The 23,777-nt window shown below is 48.1% G+C and overlaps 1 protein-coding gene across 1 annotated transcript; it reads right to left on the reverse strand.

The window, feature by feature from the left end:
• Positions 1 to 1,978: 1,978 nt before the first annotated feature.
• LRSAM1 (leucine rich repeat and sterile alpha motif containing 1) lies at positions 1,979 to 23,332 on the reverse strand. The gene is made up of 26 exons (XM_081340020.1): positions 23,110 to 23,332; positions 20,979 to 21,139; positions 20,729 to 20,868; positions 20,055 to 20,111; positions 19,536 to 19,580; positions 19,321 to 19,398; positions 18,968 to 19,036; positions 18,757 to 18,841; positions 17,409 to 17,530; positions 16,624 to 16,714; positions 16,155 to 16,285; positions 15,244 to 15,273; positions 14,645 to 14,767; positions 14,018 to 14,157; positions 13,242 to 13,286; positions 12,725 to 12,795; positions 12,002 to 12,101; positions 11,073 to 11,160; positions 9,343 to 9,417; positions 8,070 to 8,150; positions 6,573 to 6,668; positions 6,211 to 6,309; positions 5,548 to 5,679; positions 5,020 to 5,101; positions 4,430 to 4,563; positions 1,979 to 4,137 (listed from the first exon to the last, which is right to left on the reverse strand). The coding sequence occupies exons 3-26, from the start codon at positions 20,816 to 20,818 to the stop codon at positions 4,012 to 4,014; spliced, it is 2,190 nt and encodes a 729-aa protein (XP_081196146.1). The 5' UTR covers positions 20,819 to 20,868; positions 20,979 to 21,139; positions 23,110 to 23,332; the 3' UTR covers positions 1,979 to 4,011.
• Positions 23,333 to 23,777: the final 445 nt, after the last annotated feature.

Genomic DNA, 23,777 nt, shown 5'->3' on the forward strand with positions numbered 1-23,777 from the left:
GACCAGTTGGAAACCCTGGTGGACTCTTTGTCTTCTTCCAAGCCATCTTCAGAGGTGGCTTGGGACACCTGTGTTCCCGGTAGTCCTATCTGCCGTAGGAGAGCTTCGTTGTTCTTCAAGGCCTGGAGGCCTTCTGGGGGCACGAGGGTCGCCATCCGGCAGTAAGGGCAGACCACGAAGGAGACAACTCTGCTCCGGCAAACCAGTTTCCTGAGACAGGCGAGGCAGACGGTGTGGCAACACCAGAGCAGCTTTGGCACCCGCCTGGTGGCAACCTCTTGGTAGGACTCGTAGCAGATGTTGCATTCCTTTTCACAGACATCCACATAGGACAGGAGGGCCATGTCTTCTTCAGGACTTGAGATCAAACTAGGAAACTTGGGGTTTCTCCTAGAGCCCCCAACTCAAGATGGTTCCTTTCTGAAGATCCTCACTGGCCACCTCCATAGTTTGTTTTGGCTATCTGGAGTCTTCTGAGTGTTCAGAACCCAGAACGACGTCCGCCAGGAGAGAGAGACATCGCTGCAAGCTACTCTTTGAAGCACTCATTCAACCTGTCTTGACCGCTCCCAAGTCCGAAATGACAGGGCACTGTAACTCTTCCGGATAATCAGCCGAAAGTGGGTTGAGGTTTCCAGTCAACCAAGGGGTTGGGCAACACTGACCAGCAAATAAAAGCCAGCCTCTCTCCACCCCCACGCCTACTTTGAACTTTAATCCTTAATCAATGACTCGTTAACTCAATCTTTGGGGGAAGTTTATTGGCGGTGACTGCAGAGGCTGAAAATAGCTTCCCCCCCCCAAAAAAAAATGCTATTCCTAGAGCGGACGCAATTTCCAGTATTGCAGTTAATTAAGGACACAAGTGGGACTTCCTCATTCATTGTTCTTTGTCCTGCAGACCTGACATCCCTGCCTTCTTTTTGCAGTCTCCAAAGTGCAGTTGGTTTAGGGAGCGAAGTCACAACAACCCTGAGGAAAGTGACCGAGGACCGTTTTTCGTGCTTACTACCTTCGCCGCATCCCCCTTGGCCACGTGATCAAAATACGGATGCTTGGTCTCCCCCGCCCCCCCTCCATTTCAGGAGCTAGAAATTTGGGCACACTTAAGGGAGGGGCTTGGAGATCTGCTCCATTCAGATCTTGTAGGTCAACACAAGCTCTCTCGTTGGGCTCTGGTCAAGGATGCTGAACAAGGTCGTTCCTATTCCCCAGTCCATCACAAGACTGAAATCCCGTAAGCCAGCATGGAAAACAGCCATCGACTTCATGTCTAGCCAGTTTAACCCCGAGAATGCCTGGACAGAGGAAGAGTTCAAAGTTCCTGACCACTAGTGATCCCTCTACCAAACCAACCTGGTATAGTAAACTGAAAAGAATTAGCTGGGATACTGGAAGAAATGCCTCTGCCCTTTATGGGTGGGGATGGAAAGATTCCCCTCGTTGCGATTGTGGTGCTGACACGCCAACGATTGTGCAAGATGGCCCCACGATGCGCGTTCTCTGGTGCCTCAGAAGATCCGCACGGAGCAAGGTCAACACCGCATCCATTTTTGTCGTAGCCAGCCAGGCTCAAGTTGTTTAGATGCTGCCAAGTCATCAGACGCATCTTTAACCTAGTGTTAAAGGGATCTGTCGCCTTCCTGGTCTTCCCGACAACACAATCATTGGTTGGGCCAGAGGGAGTATGCGTTGGGCTGTCAATTCTCCAGCCTTATTTGGGTTCAGCCAGGTGTCACTTTCCAGTTGGCTGAAAGTCCACAGCGTAGGACAATTGTTCTCACCGTGTGCCCTGCTCCAAATACGGCTGTGTTTTCAGGAAAAGGGCCGTTTTTGAAAACGCAAAGCTTTTATTTATTTATTTCACCTGCCCTAAGATCTACCAAGGATAATGGAATAGGTTTTCGGGAGCCCTGCTCTGAACTTAAAAGAGGGTTTGAGAAACAACTGTCTCTGACAGAGTGAAGGACATCACAAGTCGAAGCTCTTGAGGTTTTATTTCTCAGCTTGAGTACATAGAAAACATTACATGGCAAACAGGTCAATGTAGGCACCAGACAGACATGCAGGAGGTATGGTGGGCAGTTCTTGAGGCTCTTTTGAAAGATCACAGCTGTGTGATGGGTTCTGATGTTCTTTCCCCCCCCCCACTCCCCTTCACAGCTTTTCACACAGAAACCCAGGTGGTGGGGAGGCAGCCAGAGCAGGCTCCCCTGGAGTTGTCGGCTTCTGTTTGGAACGGCGAGGGCCGGAGATTCTCCATGGGTTGTGTGATAAGTGGGGCATGTGGATCATCAGAACCTCGACACATCAGGCTTGCAGCCAAGAACACACGTGGTCTTGACTTGGAGAGAGAATCCCAACCCCCTTACCAACACGGAAACCATTTTCCTTGTATATTCCTGACTTCAAAATTGCCCCCTCTGCAGTTCTACCACCTTTTCCCTAGGAAGACTGATGCAATGATCGGGGCTAAGGTGGCAGTTTCCCAGTCCCTTCACCAGCCTCTGCAGCCAGGAGACCCAACCTTGGCTGTTTTTCAGACTTGTGGACTTCAGCTCCCAGAATTCCAGGAGTTGGAAGCCCAGGGGCCTTAAATTTTCCGAGGTTGGACGCCCTTGCTCCACCAGCATTTCCCCCCCCCCTTTTCCAGATCCCAACTCCATCATCCTCAAGGCTAAAGATTCGAAACCGCAGGCCCAGCCGCCAGTTGTGCCCAGGCCCTAGGCTCTCCCAGCTGGTGCAGCCCCAGAGAGGTGGGGAGGGGGTGGACAGAGAACACTTCCCCCCACGCCAGAGGCATCGAATCCCTGCTTTGCCAAGCATCCCAGAAGGAAGGCAAGTGGTTCCAGTCCTAAGAAAAGTGCAGATTTTTCAGGAGACGGCAGGTAGAGAATGAAGGTTCCAGTCCTCAAGGGATCCTGAACTTGGGAGCTGTTCCTGCCCACCCCTCTGCCCACTTTCTGGGGAAGAACCTGCCCAGGCAGTTTAAGTCCACTGACTGACTAATTAACCAAGTTATTAACTACAGGCTGTCAAGCAGAACAGCCGTCACCCAACCGGGCAACTTCCAGTAACCCAACCGACATTCATACCCTGAGTTCAACTTTTGCCTCGAAGGGGGTGGTCACGCCAGGCTGCCATCTTTGGCGAGTGAGATTCCTCCGCTTGGGGAAGAGCAGAGCGGAAGCCCTTTTCCTTCCCTCCCCCTCCAATATCTCGCATGATAGGTTTCCCTTTCCATTCCCAAATGTGAAAAATAAGAAGCCCTGCGGGGGAGGGGGAGATCTGAGTAACTTCCATGAGGACTAGTAGCTTGGAGGGCGATCGACACGGAGATTCCCTGTATAAAGGCAGCTTTTTTGCTCTCCTCTGACATTTTCGCCCGCCGATCGTGGCCGGGATGATCCCGTCACCATCGCTGCATTAAATTCCTCCGAGGGGTTAAAACGCAAGTCGCTCCCACTTATCCATCCATCATCCAGGCCGTGCTTGTTGTCCTGAAAGCGCTCTTCCAAAAGGCAACTGGACTTTCTTGTGGGTTTTTTTCTATATATATATATATATTCTTTCCTTGAAAACATTTTGCTTCTTGCCCAAGAATCTCAAGAAGCTTCTTGGAGGAGAAGCAAAACGTTTTCAAGGAAAGGAAGCAAGCAAGAAAAAAACAGTTGCCTTTTGAAAAACGCTTTCGAGCGTCTTTCGGTTTATTTCCCAACTGCCTGGCGGTTTCGAACTAATAACGCTCTGCCCAGTGGACAACCGTCAGCAAAAGAAGACCTTATTTAGTGCAAAGGCGTGGTGCACACCTCCTTCCTGTCCCATTGCCCGGCGTGCCTGGCGGCGAGTGCTGGAAACACGAGACATGCTTTCCGAACGCGCAGCGATGATGAAACCGACGTGCAAAAAAAAAAAGCAAATGATGAAGGCTGAAAATCCCAGGTTTTTCTACCTTTCTCCCCCAGGAGAAAAACCTGCCCCCTGACTTTCGATGCCTCCAGGAGGGGGGGGCTAGCCGCTGTGGAAAAGCCGGATCCGTTGCACAATCTCTTGTCTGCAGAGCGGGCAGGTGTGCAAGGCCTCGGAGCAGTTTTGGCAGCAGCAGACGTGACCGCAGTACAGGAACACCACTTGGGCCTGGGAAGGAGAAGAGGCAGAAGGTGAGGTCAGGCCGGGCGTCTTCCCGTCTCAAAAAAAAAAGAACGGGGGGGTGGGTGGGGTGGAGAAAGACGGGGGCTTCCGTGCACGGAAAAGGGGCAGCGAGGGGAAAAATGAAATAACCCAAGCTTTCGACCCATTCCCGTCTCTTCCGAAAGTTGCCGGGATAAAAGAAGGAGAGCTAAGGTGGGTAAAGAAAGGAGAACGAAGGCAGTTGTCTATCGCTCCCCGCCCAGACACAAAACACACACAAGTCCGCCCGTCGGCTTACCTCTAACTCCATGCAGACTACACACTCGCAATGGTGTTCCTCTGGTGGTGGATCTGACGGGATTTCAGGCCGGGCGGACTCTTCTCCAAACTCAGGAGCAGAAGGCCCGGCTTCTTCTGCTGGCTTCAACAGTTCTGCAAGCAGAGGGAAGGAAAGCAGGAAGAACATGGACCAGCCGGTGGGATTAGGAGAAGATGGAGAAGATCCTCAAGGCTGCAGCCATCACGGCTGCTGGTTCTTAACTGGCTGCATGTCCCAAGCAAAGTTGACTCTCTTTTGTTGGACTCAAATCTGGGTGGCCTCAAGTGTCCCTCACAACAACGCAAGACGTTCCTTGGGAATTCTGTTCCTCCTCCAGCTAGGCTCCCATGCTAAAAAAAACTGCTGGGTGGTCTCCTCTCCCATGTCCTAACCCAAGTTCTCCCTGCACTTCAGTGCAGGCTACCCTGAGATGGCTTGAGTTCAAGGCGTGGTTCAAAGGCCCAAGATGTCCAGACCAGGGCAAAAGAAATCCCCTGGAATATTAAGGCTTCCCCAAAGGTGCCCCCAACCCCAGCTAGGGGCAGAGGTGACATCTGAAGGCGGCTTACCTGGTATCGTTTCTGCAACAGCTTGTATCTCCCGAGCTTTCTGGATGATGGCGCGTTGCAAGCCAGACTCAATTATTCCCATCTGCAAGGGGCAAGAGTGGTTGAAACATAAAACCACAGGACTGGAAGTGAAACACACACACACACACACACACACACACACACACACACACACGCTTGAGACAGTTGTTCAATGAGTTTTGCCCCGTTTTACAGCCTGGTTTGAGTCCAGCTTCCCCACTGACTCTGCTTAGAAGGTCGCGAGAGCGGATCACGGGACTCCCCAGCACACCGCAACTGTCATAAACGCGAGACAGCTTGCCAAGCGCCTGAGTTTTGATCACGACTATAGGGATGGCGGGAACAGTTGTACGTGTGAAAAACGGCCGTGAAGTCCCTTTCCTCCCCCCCCCCCGGTGCCGTTGTGATTTCGGACATAAGTGAAGCGTTGTAAGTTGGGGGACGCTCTGTAGCAAGGGTCCGAGGTAGGAGGGAGATGACGGTATAGGATGGCCCTCGCTCCTTGACCTTGGCTAGGTCCCCAGGGACCATGTTGCTGAGCATTTCGAGAGAGATCCGATGGTGGGCAAAAATGGGTAGGTACTGTTCGGCCGAGAGGCTCGTCAGCAGCTTCAACATCTGCCTTTCCAGACTTTCTTCCTGCCGGGAGAAAGAGAGAAGGAAGGAATCAAGCTACGGGCCTCCTTTATTTTATTTTATTATTTTATTTTATTTTATTTTATTTTATTTTATTTTATTTTATTTTATTTTATTTTATTATTTATTTTATTTTATTTTATTTTATTTTATTTTATTTTATTATTATTTTATTTTATTTTATTTTATTTTATTTATTTTATTTTATTTTATTTTATTTTATTTTATTTTATTTTATTTTATTTTATTTTATTTTATTTTATTTTATTAAATTTATATACCGCCCTATACCCGTAGGACTCAGGGCGGTTTACAGGGAAAATTAAAAACATAACATACAAAAATTAAAATCAGTTAAAACAATTAATTAATTCAAGTCCCCGAAATTTAAAACTAAAACCCAATAAAAATTTGTTGGGGGGAATCCAGGCACCGGCAACCGAGGGGATTGTACAAGAACGGAATGATGGACGGACGAGAGACAGAGAGAGAGAGAAATTGAGATTCTCTCTGCCCGTTTGGGCCGCCAGTCACCTGCAAGCGGAGAGAGGCAGGCTTCTGATTTAAGAGTCGTTGGTACTGGATCAGCCAGTAGTTCTCCTGCTTCGTCTCACTCTTGGCCTCCAGTTCTTTCTGGGGAAAGAGAGAGAGAGAGAGAGAGAGAGAGAAAGAAAGAACGTTAAAGAGTTGATTTTTTAAAAAAATTCCATTTATATCCCGCCCTTCTCCGAAGACTCAGGGCGGCTTACAAGCTTAGATTTGAGCTTTGGTTAACCTGCCCCAGGTGTGCTACTGCGGGCAAGCTCCCCACCTCCAACACACACACACACACACACACACACACACACACACACACACACACACACACACACACACACACCGGCCAGACCCTTTACCAAAATGGCTTGCAGCTCCTCTTCTCGCTCTTTCTTCTCCTTCAGCAGCTGCTGCAGCAGGTAACTCAAGGTGCGCCGTTGCTCCCCAATGGCTTCCTGCAACACAACACGGTTGTGGGTGCGTTTTAGGAGGAGGCTGAACTTCTTTCTCCCTGACTGGCCGGAAGGCAGTCCCCGTTTTCTTTCTCCCCAATTTCTAAAAACTTTGTGCTTTCCCTTGGGGGTTAAAATTCAGCCAGACTCCTGGCCCCAAGGAAAGGCCGTCAATTCTCTGCTTATCCATCAGCCCGAGACTCCCTCATCTAGCAGAGTCTTCTTGTGCGTCTTCACGTGACTTCTCACCACCCCTACGGACCACACAGCACGCCAGGACCCCTGTCTCCCAGGGTTTGCCCAAATTTAGGCCAAAATTCCAGCCAGCAGGAGGGTACAACAACAACAACAATAATAATAAATCTTTGAATTTTTATTGTACTAGCTTCTTAAAGGCTCCCTTCCTGATTCTGTTTTTTTAAAGAGAATTTCGTACGGTGCGTTCTAGATCCACCAGGACTAGAAACGAAGGATCCTTTTTTTGTAAAAAAAACAACAACACAAAAGTTCCTTTTCCAAAAGGCATGCAACCCTGGCGTTATCGCCCATACAGGATTCATGCGGCTGGAGAGATGGAATGAGCCGGTTGGAATGGTTTCCCGTTTCGTAAAAGGGTGGGTGGGTGGGTGGGTGGGTGGAATAAGCACGCACTGAAGCAAAAATAGCCAGAAAGAAAGAAACCATAGAGGGGAAAAAAATATGAAATGCTCAGCCAGCTCCCGCAGGTAGTCCTCGACTTAGCGACTGTCCCTTTAGTGACCATTCAAAGTTGCTGAAAAAAAAGGGACAGCGTTCCCCGCCCCCGGGTCGTGAGTTCGAAATTTTGGATGCTCGGCAATTGACTCGTATTTACAAAGGTTGAGACTTTGTGACCAGCCAAGTGAACAAGGAAGTCAGATTCTCTTTAATAACCGGGTGACTTGCTTAACGACGGAAGCGATCCACTTAACAACTGTGACAAAGAGAGGTCGTCAAATGGGACAAAATTCCCCTAACAGCTGTCTCGCCCAGCAATTTGGGGCTCCCTTGCGGTCTCAATAAGTCAAGGACGGCCTCCATTCCCTTCCACCCACTTCCTGTTACCCCGCCAGTGTCAGGTTCCCTGTTGTGATTCCTGACTTTTAACGTCACAGCCCGTCTTCTTACTGGGTCCTCCCTGCCCACCCCTCCCAAATCTCTCTAGGCCGACCCATCTCCAGAATCCTGGCAGCGTTTGCAGGAGGCCATCGAGTGAAAGGAGGAGACGGGGGACTGGGAAAACGGGAGTACTTCTGCACCAAGCCTTCTTCTCCAGGTTGCTAAAGCAGAGGTCAGACAGGAGGAGAAGGAGGAGGTAGCCGAGCAGGAGGGGGTGATGGTTTGAAAACGGGGGGGGGGGGAGAATTGGAGAGGGGGGTGACATACCTGCATAGCCTCTGTGTCCAGCTGCTGCCTCTTTAACTCCAACTGGGTGAGTTGCAGTAACTCTCTCTCTATTAACTTAATCTACGGAGAAGATGAAATAAGGGAAGCGGGTGGTTTTGCATGTGTGTGTGTGTGTTTCTAATCGCTATGCCTCTCAAAGTACTAGAGGGTGGGGGAGGGGGGGATAAACCCCACCTCCTTCAGCCAAACGGATTTGGGTAACTAACTGCTCAGAGTTCCTTGCAAAACTGGAGAGGGAATTCCCCTCCGAGAAGCTTCCTTCAGCTCCGACTGGATGATGGAGGAATGGAAAGATTTATACTCCTTGCAGAGAGCTGGTCGTTTGCAATTCTTTCAGAGAGTCGCTGAGGCCCCCTGGAGGCTGGTCTGTGACCTCAGGGTCACCTGAGTGCTGCAAATGGGTGGGGAGCCACCCAGTCAGAGCCGAAGAAGCTTCTTGGGTGAGAAGCAAAAGGTCTTCAAAGAAAAACAAAGAGAGTCCAAGTTGCCTCTTGAAAAAAAGCACCTTTGGGACAACCGTGGACCTGGAGGACTGAGGATCCCCACAGACACGTTCCCTAGACGTGAGGACAGCCAGTGAAGCACCCTATACAACTCTCAAGCACCTGGAATACTTTGGAGCCAAATTAATGAAAGCTACAAGCCCTGGAGATCCAGCCTCTTTTTTTGGAAGACGTGACGTTCAAAAGATGGAGCTCTGGAGCTTCCTTGGCCTTTCTGGAAGGCTCAGGATGTGGTTTGGGATGACCCAGAGCTTGTAGCACTACCGTGAAGCCACCAGAGAACAGGAGAGTCCCTCGTCCACCACCTGTTAGTAAACTAAAGGCCTGAATAACCCACTAGGCAAGGGTGAAAGGTGCACAGTCAGGGGACGGGGTTGGAGAAATGGCAAACTCTACCATCTGAGGGCCTCTGGCAACCGTTCCCTCCGGCAGTGATTCTGCATTCATAAGCGGTGGGGGCATCAAATGTCGGTCAAAATGGTCCCGGACAAGCAACAGAAACAAATGATGACAAACACATGGAAACAGAACCATGGAGATGAGGTTTTTATGGACCGCTGGAAGGGTGGGAGTGTAGCCGAGCCCAGAAAAATACGACTTTGTCCCAGCTACCAAGTTCTCCTCACAAGGATTTGTTACCCGGGCCCAGATTTGAGGAAGAACGTCTTCCTTTTGTTCAGGAAGGGATGGGTGACGTGGCCTCCCCCACGCCCCGCGTTTCCTCCCGAGTCTTAAATTTTGGCGCTCACCTGGTTTCTGATCTGGCAGTGCATGATGTCTCGCTTCACCTGGAGGGCTTCAAAGGCTGCCTTCTGCATCTCACTCTAAAAGACGGAGACTTGAGTTCTTGTGAGGATCGGAAGCTGCCTTAAGCTACCGGAGACCCCCCGCCTCTCTTCCCTCACTCCTGATTCTCTTTCTCAGCCGTGAACTCAAAAAACGTCTCAGCAAACTTTCCAGGATGGAGGCAAGCAAGGATGACCTACCCACTAAGCTGCAAGCTCCTTCCTCCCCCTAGTGTGAAAATTCTGCAGAATTAGACAAGTCTGTTTTTAATCCAGGACTTGTATTGACAAGGTGGTTGCAATCTCTACAGAGTTCACAGACAAAGGTGGGTCTTTTTCACCTGTGTTACCTGGCGCCTTTTTTTTTTTTTTACAGAAAAGTGAGACTGACTGAGTCTGGGATCTCTATTCCACTCACTTGCAAAATACACACTTGACTTTAAGCAATGGATGATCCTCATCAACATCGCAGAGTGAGATATAGATCAAAACACTGATTTAGGTACTCTAAAGACTTCCGGAAGACAGAGACATAGATAGATAGATAGATAGATAGATAGATAGATAGATAGATAGATAGATAGATAGATAGATAGATAAGAGAGAGAGAGACAGACAGACAGACAGACAGACAGAGAAAGAGGCAGATAGAGAGACAGAGAAAGAGAAAGACAGACAGACAGACAGATATAGACAGACACGGACACATCTATCTATCTATGATATAGATAGATAGATAGATAGATAGATAGATAGATAGATAGATAGATAGATAGATAGATAGATTTGGAAAAACTACATTTTTGTTACCAAATTTAAAGAATTGCAATTGCACAGATGAATAATGCAGGGCCCCAGTATCAGAATATTCCCAAAGCAAAGATCTTTGCAGAAAGAACACAAGTGTGTTAAGTCCACCTGAATTCCCCAGAAAGGTCAGTTAATTGCTTTGTGGAATGAGACCAAGGTCCAGGATGGAGTTTCCAAGAAAGGCCAAATCAGGTGGGGAGCCTTAAAACAAGGCACGGGGGAGGCAAAATGTGACCTTTTGCCCTCTTTGGCCAGAAATAAACTGGTTTTTTTAGCCTTGTTTAAACAGACAAACAACAGGGCAAGGACCCACATCTCTAGAGTTTGCCTTGTGAACCTTTGCAAAGACATTTGTTTCTAAGATACACAGACCCGTTTTTTAAGTGGATCTAACAGCATCGGATTTCTCTCCATTTGAGGCTTGATTCAAAGCTATGTTTACAGGACAACACAACCTCAAGCCTAATTTGCTTAGTTCTGGCTTTAGCGTGTAGCTTGGATTGAGCTGCAGTTCAAAGAAATTCCCCTTAAGATTCCTGAAAGGGTGAAGGGAACTTCTACGGGTGGTTGGGAAAGCCCAAAGAGCATCTAACATTGGGCTCACGATGGATGCTGAAGTCCACCAGAGGAATCTTTCTAGCTTTCTAGACTTTGACTACAGGGCCTATCATCTTTGCCCATGGGCTGCACTGACAGGAATTGTAGTCCGATGCATCTCAAGCACATCCATTTGCCTGCCTCTTAGGCAGGTGAACCAGGTCCGGAGAAATCAACGCTTGGTCAATGAATAAGGTGGCTTCCAAGATTTGTTCGTTCTCCTAGTCAAGGTCCTGCTTAATTCCTTCTCCCAGGAGTGAATACCCTTCCACCACCACCCATAATACCTCCTGCAGGATCTGGCTGATGGCTTTGTTCTGATCCAGCTGCTGCCAAGCCAGGATCTGCTGGAACTTCTTGTCCATCTTGGCAAGGCTGAAAGAGAAGAGTTCTTGGGGAAAGGGGCCCTGACTGGAACCCATGAGAGGTGACGTTAGGGACACTGATCTGTAGACTGAGGAGACCCATTTCACTAAGATATGGCGTGGCTTTCTTGCTTTGAGCCTCAAGTCTTGGGAGAACCCAGCAAGTTTGGTCTATAAACTTGGATTTATGGGTTAGCGTAGGCCAACGCTACCAATTATGTCTCCGTCAAATTGTTTAAGCATTTTGGATTTTTCGGAGAGGTCCGAGCGGGCCAGAGGATGATATCCAGGGACATCAGCAGACCAGGTAGGCAGTGTTCTCCTCCTGACCTGGCATCAGAACCAGATAAAAGTTAGGTTCTCCCACCAGGAGTAGGACCTATATTGCTGAGATGCTTCACCACAGGTGACAGTAGACTTCATCTCTTCATCTCTTTTTCTGGAGGTTCCCAACTCCTTCACCTAGCAGGTCCCACAAAGCTCTGGAGAACTTCCACAAAGTTCTGGAGAACTTCCACAAAGTTCTGGAGAAGTTCCACAGAGTTCTGGAGAAGTTCCACAGAGTTCTGGAGAAGTTCCACAAAGTTCTGGAGAAGTTCCACAAAGTTCTGGAGAAGCAGCCAAGGTTCGATTGAATGGGGGAGATTTCCTTAGTCTTGCGACTGAGAATCAAATTAAAATCAGAGGGAATCAGGTCCAGACTGACGCTAAGTAAGGTTGGACCCAGCGTTCCACCTCTGCTAGCCTAACTTGCCACGTTCTTACAAAGAGATTTTTTCCCCAAGCTTTTTACCGGGCTGGCACAACCATGAAAAGAACATCCCCCCAAACCACAACTTCTTCTTCAGTACCTGGAGCACGTCTGGTTGACCAGGTCCTGCCGGCGAGACTCATAAGCTCCCTGAAGTAGTTTGTTCTTGTAGGTCTCAGACAACATCTGCTTCATGGCCGCTGGGAGAGGGAAATTGGGGGGAAAAGAAGAGTTAATCGCCTTAACCTTAACACTTAAACACAAGGCATAATTTCAGTTGTCAGGTAGGCATAATCCACACCTGCAGTGCCACAAAAACCTTAAAAAAGAGAGTTTTTTGAGTGGCTATTTTAGCACGGTGGCTGTTTCTGTTTGTATTTGCTCTGGTTTTTCAGGGTGGTGAGCCGTGGAGAGGCGACACAGATTAAACCCTGGGAAAAAAATAAATAAAACAGATCGCACATCTCCAGCGGGGATTCTCTGGCAAGGGCTGAGCTCCTCAAGCTTCCAAGACGACAGAGCAAGATGGAGATGACAGGGCAAGTGTTTGAGCCCCATCAAGGGCCACGTAGGGGTACCTCCGCACTCGTCGTTAATTGTTTCCGGAGAGGAGCGTCGAGTGCCAAAAACAAGGAGAAGCAAATGAATTTTTCCCATCAGGAATACTGTAGCGAGTCGACGCCAACGCCGACGAGTCCTAGCTTGTGTGTTGAGCACCAAACGAACGATGAGTACCGAGGCAAAATGTTCACATCAAAATGGGCCGAGTCCCAATTTCGATGGCTCTCAAAGCAGTTGAGTAGCAAGGTACCTCTTTACTTACCGGCTACTTCTTTCCTCCTCAGCTGTTCCGTTTCTTCTTGAGTGATGGCCATCAGCTGCTCCATCCGGATCCTGGGAGCGATGCAAGAGAAGTCAGGTGCCCATCGGGTCCCCTCAACTTTTCTCAAGAGTTCCACCTCCCCCGTCTTTCTCCCTTCGCCACACTGGCGAGGTCCAGCTGGGCTGCACATTCTCAGCAAGCCCAATTTTCAGATTTCCTCCCCTTTCCCCCTCTGATGTTGGTGTCTCCCTGTCCCGTGGAAAACTTTGGGGTACTTTTTTTTCTGGAGATTTTTGGGGTGAACATCGGCCACCAAAGGGCTGTTAAGGTTTGCCGTTCTGTCACAAGAGTTTAGGGAAAGATTGTCTTGGCTGCCAGCTTGCAGGCCGAGTCACGTTTCATCCAGCCTCAGCTCGCTTCGTTTGGAACCAGCTATTAGGGTTTGTGAATCAGGATTTCTGGCTTGGGAGCATTTGAGAAGGCGACGAACCGTGGCTAAGAAAAGCAAGAAGCTCACCGTTCGTTCTCCAGGGATTTCAGGATTTCGGAGCTCTGCTTCTGCCTAGGAAGATTTAATAAGTAAGGAGTCACCATCCAGCCTCTATGCTGATCAGCTCTACTAAGGATAACCTCCCCACCTTTCACGGGGTAAGTCTGGATCTTGGATCTTCATTTAACAACCAATCAAAGTTATGACAGAACTGGGGGAAAAAAACTTACAATCAGTCCTTGACCATTGCAGCATCCTGTGATTCCTTGGGCATTAAGAACCGGCATGGATTTACGACCGGTGCAATGTCACGTGATCAACATTGATCCCAGCCGGCCTCCCACAAGCAAATCAATGGGTCAAGCTGGATTCACTTAAAGTCCACGCCACAAAGGTTGTTAAAATTGGGTGTGGCTCACTTAATGGTAGCTTAGCAACAGACGTTCCGGTCCCAATTGCAGTGGTAAATTGTTAAGTCGTAAGAGCCGTGGTGGCGCAGCGGTTAGAGTTGCGGTATTGCAGGCTAACTCTGCCCACTGCCAGCAGTTCGATCCTGATCAGCTCAAGGTTGACTCAGCCTTCCATCTTTCCGAGGTCGGTAAAATGAGGAGCCAGATTGTTGGGTGGGTGGGAGGGGCAGTGTGCTCACTCTATAAACCGCTTAGAGCGGGCTGCAAAGCTGTTGCTGCTGCTGAGTCAAGGATCACTTGAAAACCACCCCTCCGATCGACAAGGGTGTAGAATTGATTCCATGGCTTTCAGACACCAGCTGATTCCCCTCTTCTGCTCAGCGGATCTCTTACCTTTGATTAGCTTCCAGCAGTTTCTGGATCCTGCCGGCCACCCCTTGTTCCATCTGCTTCAGCTGATCCAGCAGCTTCAGGCGCTCGGTTCCCAGGCGCTGCTGATGGCGGATCAGGCCTTCCTCCAGTTTTGTCTGCTCCTGAAATTTCAGAGGGAAAAGCCATTCCCAAGGCTGGAGCCACAGGGCAAGGAAAAAGAAGCGAGCCAGATTCCGCCTGATTCGTGTCAAATCCTCCCGTGCCAGATCCCCTTTTGCAACCTCCCGACGCGCTAAGTCAAAGGGGAAGCCAGATTCCCTTAGCAGCTATACGACTAACTTACCAGCACAGCGATTCGCTTAACGAATCTGGCGAGAAAAGTCGTAGAATGGGGCAAAACTCACTTAACCGCTGCCTCACTTAGCAACAGAAATGTTGGCTCCGCTGTGGTTGGGGACTAGCTGCAAATCGCTGTCTTCTCTCATCTGTGAATTAATTCCTGCCTGGAATTCCTCCCGTTCCTGTCCCACTTCCTCACAATCAAGTTTACAGCGGTACGTCCTGAATTCAACTGCTAGGCTTCCAACGGTCTGGTGTGAAGGGGTCTGTGCTAGGAATGGGGAAAAACTGGAGGCGCAGACGCCTTGCCTCTTTCATGCTTTGGAGAAATTCTCCTTTCTGGACGTGACTTTGGTGCATCAGATGGACTTGTTCTCTCTGCTCCAGATCCAGCCAACGCTCAAATTCCAGCTTTTCCTGCATCTTCTGCTCCTGTCCGGTAAAGAGAGACACCTGCCGATTTATAACCGTGATCTCGCTGTATAAGGCTCAGGGCCACGCTCTCTCTCAAACCACAGTTGGAGGAGAAGGTAGTCCGTGCTTGTCCTTTGACTCACAGGGCCTTTTGAACCAGGAAGTGATCCTAAGCAAAATATCTGATTTTCTACAGTGGTTATTCTTTAATCCAGGGGTCCCCAACCCCCAGTCCGTGACCAGTACCGGGCTGCGGCACGCCAGCAACCAGTCTGCACAAACAAGCAAAGCCCCATCCGTGGGATGCAGGCAGCACACAAAACCGTGCACCCTCTGGTCCGCGGAAAAACATCTCTCCACGGAACCGGCGGTCCCTGGTGCCCAAATGTTTGGGGTCCTCGGATTTAATCCTTATGTCACCTCCCATCAGCAGATGAATTGAACAGGCTGGCCAATCCCACGAGGAGTAGGGAGGGAGATCATGGGGATCTTACCTTTCGCTTCTCATAGTCTAGAAACTTGTTCTGCAATGAAAGTAAATGGAGAAGTAAGGAAGACTGATTTTAACCAGCAGCTGAACGCAAAGACGGTGCGATTGTGTTTTTCTTCAGAAGACTTGGGAAGTCCTGGCTAGTCATCTCAGCCTTTAGCCTTTGGTTGTAATTTCTTTGATTGTTGTGAGTCACCAAGTGTCATTGGGAGACTAACGGCATGCATGTTTCCTAAATAATAATTTTGCAATTGACTATCGGCATTGACAAACTTCCTATTAGTCAATTGCCAGAGGCAGCTTGGCTTGGAACAGCTTACATCCTGGGACAATCCCTTTAATGCCATCAGACAACAACATCTGCCTATGCCAGATCCTTGGGAAGGAGTCAGCAGGTAGATGAAAATGCCAAACCCAGTCTAAACATCTGGCTGACTATGGAACAAATCATAACAGCAACACTGGAGACTGTGGCATTGACAAAAAAAATCCCCGTAGGTTCATTGCAAAAGGGAGCTTGACTCAAAACAGCTTACATCCAGCAGTCAGTCCTTGAACACCATCAAAGAACAACATCTGCCTCTCCCAGGTTCCTGGGAAGGGCTCAACAGGTGGAGAAAAAGGCCAAATCGAGTCTAAACATCTGGCTGACTGTGCAATTAACCCCGAAGACTTTATCGCTTCCTCCCGCTGTTCTCTTGGGAACAGAGTTGAGAGCAAAAAATGGCTGCTTTCCTTTGTCTCTGTCTAGCAACTGATTTTTGGGGTAGACTTCCCCTGAAAGTGGATGCTCTACACAAACTCTATGGGAAAACACCCTGGCTGGAGGCCAGTCCATAAAACTGGCTCCTGTGAGTCTAGGAACAATCTCCTAAAAAGGCAGTCTTGTATATTTTGGGAAGAATTAACACTCACTTGCCACTCAGCTTCATCTTCCATGTATTTGCCAGCTGTTCTCTGGAGGCCATCCGCTGATGTCTCCTCACCTTCGCTTTCCAACACAGAGAGTAAATACTGAGAGGGCGGTTTGTATTCTATGCCCAGCTCTGGAAGGAAACCCACACATCACAATGTCACATGGGTCTGTGCGATACCCGGAGTCCTCAACTTAGGCCAACAATTGAGGCCCAAATTTTAACATGAAATGTTCCGTCTCTTTTCCCCTGGGTGTTTACTGTCTCACATTTAAATTAATACAATCCTTATTATATCAATTCAATAAAAAAATAACTTTCTTACAGTTATCAATATTTTTTAGTTTACACAAATCCTAGCGGTTTTAACATTCAGGCTTTTTAGACAATCAATGTCCTGGGTAGTTTTTTCCCATTTTTTTAAAAAATTTCCCATTAATATTTAAATTTAACATTTAAATTTTGCTTACGGCTGCAGAGGAACTGCTGGATGGCCTCGGTGCCAGCGCTGCAGACCTCACTCGGTGGGTAAACCATTCCTGAAGCATCCAGGGACAGCGTCTGCCAGAGAGGAACGAACACACACACACCTTCCTTAAATCTAGATTAAGTCAGGACTCGAAATCTTGCTAATGTAACTTACAGGCGGTCCTTGATATATATACGAACACAAGGGAGCCCCAGGTTTATGTGGCTGAAACATTTGTTAACTGAGTTTTGCCCCATTTTACGACCGTTCGTGCTATAGCTGTTAAGTTAGCAAGACAGTTGTTAAATGGATCTGGCTTCCCCACTGAATTTGCTCGTAATAAAAAAAAGGTAAAGGTTCCCCCGCACATACGTGCTAGTCGTTTCCAACTCTAGGGGCCGGTGCTCATAATATTAGGTCACAAAAGGGGGATCACATGACCCCCGGGACACTGCAGCCGTCGTAAATACGAGTCAGTTGCCAAGAGTCTGGATTTTGATCCTCTGACCCTGGGGATGCTGCAACGGTCTTTAAGCGTGAATAACGGCCCTAGGTCCCTTTTTCCAGTGCCGCGGTAACTTCGAACAGTCCTTAAATGGACTGTTGTTGAGGACTTCCCATCACAGCGGTTCCATCTTGCAAGGAAACAGAGCAATCTTAGATGGCTCAGCCAGTTCCTGGTGGATTCTCCCCCCTTCCCTCCTGATGGTTGCCAGGTTTGAGGAAGAGTAAGAATGACGGCCGAAGCAGCGGTAGGCCGACCTAAAGCCAAGCTTGTAATGCTACCTCCAAGGTTCGGATGCGAGCCAGTGTCTGCGGCAACCGCTGGATCAAATTTTCACAGATGTCCAACGTTCGCAAACTCCGCAGGCCCTCCAGAGTGGAGGGCAATTGCTTGAGCTTGTTGCCTGCAAGGAAAAACAGAAAGCAGAAAGTTTAAAAAACAACAACAAACATTTGTCAGGCACGGAGAATCTGTTCCAATTCGACTCTTGCAACTTTTTTTTTTTAATCCCATTTATATCCCGCCCTTCTCCGAAGACTCAGGGCGGCTTACAATCTAAAGCACAAACCAATGTGCTTAGCAATAACCTTCATTCTATGTATATGCCTGCTTATTAGGGCTTTCACACACACACCCAAGCGGCATTTTTACAAAGTCAGCTTATTGTCCCCCAACAATCTGGGTCCTCATTTTACCTACCTCGGAAGGATGGAAGGCTGAGTCAACCCTGAGCCTGGTGGGACTCGAACCTGCACTAATTGCAGTCAGCTGGTGTTACTTAAGGAGGCATTAGCCCACTGCTCCACCAAGGCTCTTCAAACGGTTGTTAAACAAATAAGTCAAAGATTACCTGCATTTTGGTTTTACTTTCTCATCATCAGCAGGGCTCTTCAGGCTGTGGATACTCATGCACTCAAGATGCAGGGGCTTCGTTATACCAGGGGTCTTCAAACGTGGTAACTTTAAAACTTGCGGACTTCAGCTTGTGGGAGTTGAAGTCCGCAAGTCTTAAAAGTTGCCAGTTTGAAGACCCCTGAGTTATACTATACTAAACTGACCTCTGGAGGCTTTTCAGCTTTAGTTTTAATTTAACTGTAGTTTGTACTGGTTGATCCCTAACGTGCCGTTTGAACTTCCCGATGGCTAATGGAAACAGTCACCAAATATACAGCTTTGTAATTATCTTTTTTTTTATCAGCTGTAGCCCAGAGGATCAACTGCGATTGGGTCTGGCTTCAAGCAATAAGCAAACATCAGAACAAAAGTTCTGTGACCGGCCCAGATTGGGCCCTGCAACATTATCCCGGGACAGGTATGTTTGCCTTCATTTGGGAAAGAAAAATCAATTCTGGAACTCTTTATTAGGCCTCCAAAGCAAAATTTATTCCTGCTAGGCTAAATTATGGTGGATTCTTATAAAGAACTCGGTGATTATATCCCTTGGATGCAAACCTCAAGGCTGCTACATCCTCTTCGAACAGTTTTAAACTGGAAAAACGAGCCATTATCAGCAAACTGCTTTCAGTTGAACCCACATTTTCTTGACACTTTCCCCCCTCCTAAAAGTGTAAGTTAAAAACCAGAACTCTCATTCTTTCCAGATACACACAGGCAAATGTTTTGCCATACCTTTCAAATTCAGCGTCTGAAGCTGAGCAAGCTCCACAATCGAATCCGGAAGAGCTTTTAAAACATTCTTTTCTACGTTCAGAACCTACGAAGGACAGAAACGGCGTCAAGGGACAAAAACTCACGTCTCAAACCTGTCAAGTCAACCCCGAGAGATCTATCAATCTCAGTCAAGCCGCCAAAAGAATCTGAGCATCCCGCTGTTCTTTACCTGGAGACAAATCAACTGGCCGATATCGGCAGGAAGAGAGGTCAGCTGGTTGTCGTGGAGATCCAAAACCTGGAACAGAAGATCCAAAGAAATCCGTTAACAATCTGCTCCCTGCAGAGAGGGTTGTTCCAATCATCTTCTGCCCAGCCTCCATGGTGCAGCACAAAGCGCGACGGGATTGTCATCCAGAAACTGGGAATGGAAGAATGCCACAGCAGCTTCGGACTGCCCCCCTGCCCCTGAAAAGTTGCTAAAATACAGGCAGTTTTCTAAACCATGTTTAACGGCTTCTTCTTTGGATTCTGGATCTTTACAAACTTCCACGATAGTTGGTGAGAAGAACCGCGAATCACCTTTATTGTCACGAGATTAGAGAGGCTGCAGGATTTGGGGACAAGGGACATCAAAAAATTGGTGTGAGCAATCAGCACCTGAAAGAAAATCATCGTAGAAAGTATTACAACAAAACAATGATACGATGAGTCGGAGGAATTTAGTGAAATTCCTCCTAGTAACTCAGAACTGTCCTTTTTTAAAAAAAAAAATGAAAACTGTGCTCGTTTCTTACCTTCTTCTGCAACACTCTGCAGGTCGCAAAGGCACCGTAGGGAAGCTAAACAGAAAGAAAAAAGACAACTCGACGTACGGCCACCACAGAGCTTACAATTTCTGTCGCTAAGCCAGACAGTTCTTAAGTGACGTCTGCCCCGTTTTACGACCTTTCTTGCCCACAGTTCTTAAGTGAATCACTGCAGTTGTTAACTTAGTAACGGAGTTGTTAAAAAACGAATCTGGCTTCCCGCCTTGACTTTGCTTGTCGGAAGGTCGCAAAAGGGGATCACGTGATCTCCGGGACGCTGCAAGGGTCACAAGTTATGAGTCAGTTGCCAAGCGTCTGAATTTCGATCACCTGATCTCGGGGATGCTGCGATGGGTCTTAAGGGTGAAGAACAGTCGCAAGTCCCTTTTTCTGTTGTAAGTTGAGGACTACCTTTCTGACTACAAAGTTCCCATCCTAACAGTTGCCATCATTCAGGCAACTCACCCCCCACCCACCCCCCAGGAACCAGAAATGGAGAAAACCTACCTCAGAAAGTTCACACTTGGAGATGTCAAGAATATCATCTGCTCCGGCTTCCTTCGCCTGTCGAAAATAACAGGCAGATTATTGGGGGCAAAAATGTGTGTGTGTGTGTGTGGGGGAAGAATCATTTCAGCTGATCTCAAATTAGGGTTTAGTTCCGCTTCTACCGCCACAGTCGAAGCCGGCGAGAAAAAAAGGTGGAACTGAACAAGGTGGTGAATTTCCCAGGTGTGAAGAACTGAACTTGCCCTGTACACCGCCCTGAGTCCTTCGGGAGAAGGGCGGTATAAAAATATAATAAATATAAATATAAATATATAAACTTGCTCTTCACTTGTTTCCTTGGGATCTTCTAGTAAACAAACCCTACTTAGTTAGCAGATCCTTGGGGGCCTTTGAAGTCACGGCCTGTTAAACTTCTACATAGCCACGATGGGAGATGAAGAAGTCTTGGAATGAACAAGGTTGGGGAGATGTTGTAACTTAAGAGGAGTGGTCAGCTGTGGTTTCCCAGAGCTTTATCCCGCCTCAAAGGAGCAGGACGAGAGAAGACCTCTTCTAGTATGGTTCCCTAAGGAAGCTTCTGAGAAGCTTCTTCTGCCCATCTTACAAGCCAAACAGTTTCCTGATAAGTTGGGGCCAGCTCTCCGGGACCTGGTTGTCTTCCCATGACTTACGAGACACATTTGATATTCCAGGCGTTTCCGGGCTTCGTTGCTGGCCTTCCTTTTCCGAAAGAAGAGCAGCATCTTGCCTCCTGTCTCCATTTATCCCAGTTCAGCAGGAAAGGCGGCTGCAGCAGGATGGCAATCGGAGTCTGAGTAGCAGGAAGATCAAGAACACATCCCAGGTAAAGTCACCGGCAGCTTAGCCTGCCCAACAGGTTCTCCCTACCCCACCCTGGGACATGAACACCATCTTAACCACCTATCATCTTGACAGCCTCTCTTTTGACGCCCTCTGTCTTGGATTGCAGCTGCTGTTGGGACACAAATCCCCATCAGCCCCAGCCTCCGAGCACAAGGATCGGGGAAGGTGCGATGTAGGGCAAGACCTCTGGAAGGTAAGCGGGGGCGAAGGCTGGTTGACTGCCAAGGGAAATGAAGAGGAGTCATTAAGAGAGGGCTGTCCTATTGAAAAGGCCAAGTACGGGTTCTCTCATCGGAGCCCTGATGAGGTTACTCAGCTGGGTAATGAAACGTCTTCCAAGAAAACCAGAATGGACCCAGAGTCCTTCTCCTCTTCCTCCTCCCCTCTAGCACTGATGATGCTACTTAGTTGGGTAACGAAATGTCTCGAAGGAAACGACCAAGGATCCCACCATCCTCCTCCTTCATTTAGGAAGCTTTGCCCCCTTCTAGCCCTGATGATGCTACCTAGTTGGGTCATAAAACATGTGCAAGAAAGCCACCAAGCTCGGAGAGCACCAAGGAGCCCGCCATTTCTCTCATTAAATTATCCTCCTGCTTAAGACCTTCTTCCTCCACCACATTTCCGCACCATTAGTAGCACATGTCAACCTTTAGAGACAGTCACGGTTTATCGACAAGGCAATATGGGTGGCGAGGCCCAATCCAGAAAAATAAAATAAAATAAATCCTTAAGCGGCCTCACTGCAGTTATTAACCCCTAAAGTGCAATTAGACAAAAATCTATTTAAGAGACAGTAGTGAGTTTATGGCACGTAATCAATCTTTTTTTTTTTGCCCCAAGTCACCGTGATCTGGTTCACACGCAGCTTTAAGTCAGATCCTTCCCCCCCCCCCCCCGCACTGTTTAATCTCTATTGCGTTACCAGTGAACAGACTGGGCTTCACGCTGTGCATTTTGACAGCCAGAAAAAAAAAATCAAAGGAGCCCGTTTACCTGGAACAATTACTGTAAAAAAAACTGCCTTAAGGCACAAAACCTATCCCTTTGTAAACCTGAGGATCTGAGGATCGTTCGAGATGTCTCAATCTTACAACGTATACAGTGCAGGAAGTCCAAATTTGTTAAAGACTACAACGCCTGAGGGTGTATTTTTTGGGGGGGGGGAGAGGAAGGAAACCTCCCTGGCTCCTTCACATATAATACCTTCCGCAAAGGAGAAAAACAGCCGGAAACCTTTGCCCTTGTGAACAGATTTATTTGTGGGATTTTAATTTAAGATGGGATGGAGACTAATCGGAAAGCCCGGGTTATTGTCAGACCTGTGAAAATGAATGGCTTCCTTCAAGGATAAATCCACAATTTTGTATCTTCCTTTGCGTTATTGTTACTATACAAATAAGTTGCTGCAAAAATATGTACATGCATTTAATAAAAAGCTACAGCTTCCGAAGAGATTAATAGCCAATTTGAAATGGCCAATTATTTCAATATATCAATGTTAACAGTGTTGCCTCTGTATGTATTGATAATTTTTTTAAATAATAAAATAAAGAGAAGACTTCCCCACCACTGGATTTCTTTAAAGGGAAGATAATTTCATTTGACAGATGGTTTTCTCTCCTCAAAGAGTCGATGGCGGGGGGGGGGGGGGGAAAGCTTTTTCCATATAGGTGTTTTTTGGTGAACCTGAAATCCTTCAGTGTTCAATGGAAGTTATTTTGGCAAAAATAAAAGTATCTTCCCTTCACACAGTATAAGTGCCAGATTGTGGCAACACGCAAATATTTGAATAGCTTGGAAACAGATCTCTAAAAGGATGACCGAATCGGTCACGTGTTACTTAGAAGTAACAAATAACCGTGGCTTTAAGGGAGACACGCAAACACTAAAATCAGTTAGAGCAATGACATTGGCTGGACCTTGGCAATTAAAGATATGCCTGGCGTTTGTAAACAAGCTTCTCCCTTTAATGAGATGGTTTATACCGCTGAGAATTACTGGAAATTGGGCAGCACAGATTTTTTTTTAAAAAAAATATTATTATTAGTTGAAAAAGGCACTAGTGGAAGAAATCCCTGATTTTTCCCCCCTATCATAAATTAATCTGGCTCTCTTCCTCCCATGCCAGGCATTCTTTTCTCCCACCCCCTAAATTAAATTGCGGCCTTCCCTCCCCCTTTCTTACCTGCCAGGAAGACCCATGGCATCCGGCTGGATGTATTTCCAAGGAAAGGCAAAAAGTCACTCTGAGAGCAGGGATGCAGGCAGACACTCAACAGGTGAAGCTGGGTTCCTATCTTGTCATGCCAGCAGGAGGAGGCAGGGGTCGGGGCAGAAAGAGGGGGGGGGGTTAATCAGAAGCCAAAGCAACTGGACTGATTGTGGGAAGAGGGAGAAATAAAACCTCAATGGCTAGATAAAAAAATAATAATATAAAAATGCAGGAACTGCAAGGACAGCTGGCTTGGCCACGCCCAGAGGTGGGGGCACAGCTGAGGAGCGGCCACGCCCCCTTCCCTGACTCCACGCCCAGGGCTGGAGAGCAAGGGAGGAGGAGCCAAGCCCCGCCCACTCGCCGATATATTGTCCCTCCCCGCGCCCCGTACTAAACGCCTCCTCTCATCCGGGACACAAAAAGGCTCGTCTAAGAGACCTTTAGGCCCACTTCGTTTTGCTCTTCCCCGCTCCCTCCGTGCGGGTTGTCCCGGGAAGCCGCCGCGGCCTCGCCCCCGGCTCCACGCCTCCCGCGCCCGCCAGGAAAATGGGCGCTTCAAACGGCTTCGCCGCCTCGCCCGGCGGCGCTGCCCTTAGCAGCCATGGCGGCGGAGAGCCGCAGGTCTCGCGAGAGCGGGG

The sequence above is a fragment of the Vipera berus genome (assembly GCF_964194415.1).
Source record: "Vipera berus genome assembly, chromosome: 15".
Taxonomy (NCBI): Eukaryota; Metazoa; Chordata; class Lepidosauria; order Squamata; family Viperidae; genus Vipera; species Vipera berus.